The following is a 6,310-nucleotide window of genomic DNA, read 5'->3' on the forward strand; positions in this document are numbered from 1 at the left end:
ATATACATTTAGGCATGATTTTTCCTCCCCCGATGTATAAGGACCATCTGAACAATTCCATCTACACTAGAAAACCAACTTTAATATCTACTGTATTATTCCAGCTGTAGTAATCCCATCCCCCTTTCACCCCCCCCCCCCCCCCCCAGCAACGTTTCCCCTAACGAGCGTGGGCTTTGAACTGACCGGCCGTGTACGTGATGTTGATCGTGGTGACGGTGGCTCCGAGGGCGAGGGCGCCGAAGAACACGATCGGGTACTCGGGGCTGTTGGGCAGGGCCATGGCTACCACGTGCCCCTTGCTGATGCCCAGTTTCCTTAGCATGCCGGACCAACGCGCCACTCGGTCATGCAACTGCGCGTAGGTGTACCGGCGCCCCGTCAGCGCACACTCCTGCAACAGGCACACGGGTGGACGGCTTTGGTCGAGCAGTGTTGGTGTCTCAGGGTATTTCTCTTTTTGTCTTTGAATCTCTCTTTCTCTTTCGTTCTTTCTCTTTCTCTTTCTCTTTCTTTCTTTCTCTTTCTCTCTCTCTCTCTCTATATATATATATATATATATATATATATATATATATATATATATATATATATATATATATATATATACTTCTAACTCTCACTCACTCTCACTTTCCCTCCCTCCCCTTCTCTCTCATCTCTCCCTCACTCACTGTGGCGATTCTGTCATTCCATTTGGCAATGTCCTTGAAGACATAATTCACGAGGTTGCCCGAAGGAAGGTCCAGGTCAGCCACAGGGGACTGGACGATGTTCGCCACACTCGCCAGACCCCGACTGCATCTGGCCGCCGATCTGCATGTTGGAAAAGGCCAGATTTGAACGTTCATGTGGCAATTTTTTTTTCTTTTTTTTTCTTTTTCTTTACCAGAGGTGTGTCTCATCATTATCATTATTACCATTATTATTATCATTATTATTATTATTATTATTATTATTATTATTATTATTTTTTTTTTTTTTTTTTTTTTTTTTTTTTATTATTATTATTATTATTAATATTATTACTATTATTATTATTATTATTATTATCATTACCATCACCATTATTATCATCACTATTGTTACTATCATTGTTATCATTATTATCATTATTATTATTATCATCATCATCATCATCATCATCATCATTATTATCATTATTATGATTATTATTACTATTATTATTACCATCATCATCATTACCATCGCTATAATCATCATTATTATCAACATCATCATCAATAATGATCATAATCATAATCATCATTAATAATGATAATAATGATAACGATAATAATAACAAAAAAAATCATAATAAATTCACAACTTACCTTCGCCCACTCGAAGATAACAGCCGCTGGAGGAGACGGGATTTCTGGGCCAACATTATCTGAGATGACATCAGCCATTAAGCAGTTGACCTTTATTGCTCCTTGAGTAATCATATTTGGCGCAGCGTTATCATAAATGTATGATCTCTGTTATCATTATTATTATTGCTATTATCATTATGATTATTATTAGGATTGTATTATTTTATTATTATTATTACTATTATTGTTATTAGTAGTATTATCATAATAATTATGATCATTATTACTACTGCTATACTATTATTATTAGCATTATCATAATGATAATGATTATTATTACTACTACTGCTATTGTTATGATAATTATTATCATTATTATTATAATTATTGTTATTCTTATTATCGTTATTATAATAGCAACCTGAATTATCATCTTCATTGTGTTCCACATTATCATGGTCATTATGTAATATTATCATCATTATCATTACCATCACTGTACTTCGTTTTGTTGTTATCATCAATATAAATATTATAGTCACTGTATCCATTACTGTCGTAATTATCAACACTTTGGTTGTTATTATCAATATTATTATATCATTGTCATCACCTTTTAGTTACTGTCATCAGTGTAATGATAATATTTGTTGTTATATTTATTATCACTACTGACATCGTTATTTATAAAGCTTAGTTTTATCTTTGTTATCATTATTGTACTTATCATTGTTGTCATTATCATTATTCTTTGTTGTTGTCACCACTGTTATTATTATCATTATAAAATTCATCATTTACTACCATCATGTTATTTTCTTTTTACTAATGGAATAATCAGTTACGATTATTAACATGACTATTTTATCATTTTATTGTCGTACTGCCATCTTTATTTATTGCAATTTTGATAATCATCAGGGCTATGCAGACGATAACTATTATTTACTATTCATTACCGTTTTTATTTTCATTATTTTTGTCTTCATTATTCCCCCATGTATCATTATCATTTATTTTATCATTATCATATTACTAGTATTGACAGTATTCAATTATAACGTCATTTAATTGCAAATATTACCATTACCAGTAGCTGAAATATTATTATTTGTAATAGTATTGCCCAAACTATTAGCATTTATTTTTATAATCACTGATTGTAGCAAGAGCGATGGAGCATTAGCAGTCGTATACTAAATATACCATTGCCATCCGTATCCCCGTCTTATTCTGACTTTTTTTTTTTTTTTTTCGCCATGTTGGTTTGGCTTTGTTATCATCGTGGTTTTCATATATTTTCCTTTTTTTTCCTCCTCATCTCAACTACTTGTAAATGGCCATACTGGTTTCTACTTCGGAATTTCTGTAACTAGAATGATACATTTCGTAATTAAACGTTACAGTCCTAGACCCGAATAGGTGTAGAATTTGTGAAATACCTAAGAAAGAAAGAAAGAAAGAAAGAAAGAAAAAAAGAAAAAAGAAAAAAAGAGAGAGAAAAAAAAAAAAGAAAAAAAAGAAAAAAAAGAAAAAAAAAAAAAAAATATATATATATATATATATATATATATATATATATATATATATATATATATATATATATATACATATATAAATATATGTATATGTATACTTTTTGACTCCGTTTTTAACTCGTGATTTACGATGATAGCCACAGATTTTGTTCATAACATTTCCATTCACGTATTAAAATCCTCGATAAAACGGACTTCTAAATTGACGAAATCCAAGCCTAGTAACTTCAGCCTATTAAACCTATATTCCCACTTTTCCCTTTTTGTCAAATACTCACATTCAGGAACAACGCAAGTCTTGAGTCCAAAACGCGAGATGTCTTAAGCACCGCTCCTCGCTGGCCACTCAATCGAAACCGAAATTTAACCTATGGGCAGTAAAAAGGGGCGTGGCTTAGCTATTGCCACTGCTTTGTCATGCTTATTTTTTTCAGATAACAGGTGTCAGAGGCTCTAAAACGTATCCCCTTGTCTACATATGGAAATATACACACGGCAGTCCTATAACAAAACGTTACAAAAAAAATAATAATAAAATCCTTTAGTGTTATTAACTGATCTTTACAAATTACAAATTAAATGAATGACTAGGAAGACTTCGGATGAGTCGTCATGCCTTATCTTAGCCTTGAGAGACAAGGTCCTCTGGAAATTAACACTCTGAGGCAACGCAGAAGATAAACCTTTTTACCCATTTGATTATTTCTATATTTACGCATCACTCTGCCTAAATATATGCATGTGTGTGTGTGTGTGTGTGTGCGTGTGCTTGTGTTTGTGTGTGGGGGGGGGGCGTGTCGGCGTGTGGGCGTGTGTGTGTGTGGGCGTGTGTGTGTGTGTGTGTGTGTGGGCGTGCGTGCGTGTGTGTGTGTGTGTGTGTGTGTGCGTGTGTGTGTGTGTGTGTGTTCGTGTGCTTGTGTGTGTGTGGGCGGGGGGGGGGGCGCGTCGGCGGGGGGGCGCGTGTGTGGGTGGGCGTGTGTGTGTGTGGGCGTGTGTGTGAGTGTTTGTGTGCTTGTGTTTGTGTGTGTGTTTGTGTGTGTGTGTGGGTGTGTGTGTGTGTGTGTGTGTGTGTGTGTGTGTGTGTGTGTGTGGGTGTGTGTGTGTGTGTGTGTGTGTGTGTGTGTGTGTGTGTCAGTGAGTATATGGCCATACATAGATATATACGAGCATGCTTGTGTGTGTGTGTGTGTGTGTGTGTGTGTGTGTGTGTGTGTGTGTGTGTGTGTGTGTGTGTGTGTGTGTGTGTGTGTGTGTGTGTGTGTGTGTGTGTGTGTGTGTGTGTAGTAATAGATATAGATATAGATATATATGAACACAAATACTTACTGTTTATAAATGCCTATGCACGTATATATGTATGTTTGCGTGCATGTATGACTTCAGTGTGTGCATGTGTGCCTGTAACCGTGTGTGTGCGCATGCGCGGAAGCTTGCACCCAAGTTTGTATGTGTTTATACACAAACAATTATTTATCCATAAACTGTTATACGATGCACCCGATTCGTAAGTAGAGATTCAGACAAACAAAACATAAACAGAATGACAAATCAATCAGCTGATGGACATACTCACAGCAAACAAATTACATACTGATAAATAAACCCTTTTACACACAGGCATACAGGTGGGCCGACGACGACATAACTATTATATTTTTAGTAAAGAATTACCCTCGAAATAATCACGATTTCTGGGGCCAAAAACAAATCCTCACGCAACATTGACTGACAACGTTATAATAGTATATTTAGTGTAGGTATGAAGTTTCCGGCAAGCTCTCCCTACAACTTATTGAACCTACGTCAAAAGGCGGAAATAAGTGGAACATTTACTGTACTACGTTGGTACCCTCTCAGGTGACTTTTGTTTACGAGCTTAGTTCACATTACTGCCGCGTGAAGGCGCCCCATACACCATAGCGTTGAAACTTTCAAAGAGTTACAAGATTTCTATCTCTCTTGTTTTTACACCAACATACACCCTCTTAACTTTTATCAGATACATATGTGTATCTCAAGTCTTAGTGTAATACACACATAACTCACTCACTCTCTCTCTCTCTCTCTCTCTCTCTCTCTCTCTCTCTCTCTCTCTCTCTCTCTCTCTCTCTCTCTCTCTCTCTCTCTCTCTCTCTCTCTTTCTCTTTCTCTTTCTCTTTCTCTCTCTCTCTCTCTCTCTCTCTCTCTCTCTCTCTCTCTCTCTCTCTCTCTCTCTCTCTCTCTCTCTCTCTCTCTCTCTCTCTCTCTCTCTCTCTCTCTCGAACAATATGCTGCCAGCCTCTTTAAATGGTTAAGAACTCTGTGTGAGCAACATCCACATATAATCAAATGAAATTCTCTTTTATGTCTTTCCACTTAGAGAACCATTCTTGCAGTCTATCGGCAATGGTCTAATGTCAATTCCTTTTCTCGCTGTTTCCGGTATCCTCGTTGATATTTGGTAGCCAGCATATTCTTCACTGAGTTGCAAGACTAACTGAGATTCATGACAAGTCCTCAGTGTGGTTTGCAGGCTATATCGTTTATGAAGACGGTGTTCTGTATATCTGCTTCTTGTGATCAATGATCCTCTCAAGTTGAAGAAGTGCAGATGGTCTTGTGAGTTGAGTATTGTTTGAAGCAAAAGAGACCTATCATTTCTATACACCTGTTGAAAAGTTTTTCATATTATTGAGATTTGCTATGGTGACATGATGGATATTTTGGTGATGGTCAGGGTGCTTATCGTCTGCTCTACCATCATCTCTCATCTCTTCTACTTTCTGTTCTCTCCTTTTCCCTTCCTTTCCTTTCTCTTCTCTTCTCTTTTCTTCTTTCCCTCCCTTCCTCCCTAGCTCACTCACCATCTATATATATGGGTAGATATCTTTCTCTCATCCCTCCTCCCCTCTCTCAATCTATCTATCTATCTATCTATCTCTCAGCACTAACAGAAAATGAATATAACTTAATTAACTTTACATAAGTTACTCATTACATGTAGTCCGTTTTCTTTAAAGTTACTATAAAAGAAAACGTCCTTATATTTGTGTAACTATGATATAATGGCTACATATTTGTAATTCTCCTGTGTCGAAGCATAATATGAAATAAAGTGCTTTATGTAACGGTGTGTATGTTTTGATATCATTAACAGCCAACAAAACAGGATTATAATATATCATAGTTTCCATTCTTGTTTTCAACTCTTTCTATAAAACTTTTCTTCCTCTTTTGAAATTGCCTATTACAAAACAAGTTATTCTGTCCTTCTATAGACAATATCCATACACATAGGAATTTAACTGCTGATGACTGCTTGTTATATCACCTTAGCAGAAAAACAAAAATATATAATAGATCTATATATCCACAGCATGTGCTTTTTACATACACTTTAGTGTGTGTGTGTGTGTGTGTGGATTACTTTCTACTTGCAGTTAAACTACGGGACAAATAAATATAATGTTTATTAAT

General features: G+C 35.8%; 1 protein-coding gene across 1 annotated transcript in view; it reads right to left on the reverse strand.

Moving 5' to 3' along the window:
* LOC113811726 (uncharacterized) overlaps positions 1-3,436 on the reverse strand; it is an 8,285-nt gene extending 4,849 nt beyond the window's left edge. The window contains exons 1-4 of the mRNA XM_027363520.2: positions 3,133-3,436; positions 1,335-1,393; positions 675-816; positions 187-394 (exon numbers count right to left, since the gene is read on the reverse strand). Of these exons, the coding sequence (XP_027219321.2) occupies positions 187-394; positions 675-816; positions 1,335-1,390 (406 nt within the window). The 5' untranslated portion in view covers positions 1,391-1,393; positions 3,133-3,436. The remainder of the gene's footprint in view (positions 1-186; positions 395-674; positions 817-1,334; positions 1,394-3,132) is intronic.
* Positions 3,437-6,310: the final 2,874 nt, after the last annotated feature.

Source organism: Penaeus vannamei, chromosome 9 (assembly GCF_042767895.1).
Source record: "Penaeus vannamei isolate JL-2024 chromosome 9, ASM4276789v1, whole genome shotgun sequence".
NCBI classification, from domain to species: domain Eukaryota; kingdom Metazoa; phylum Arthropoda; class Malacostraca; order Decapoda; family Penaeidae; genus Penaeus; species Penaeus vannamei.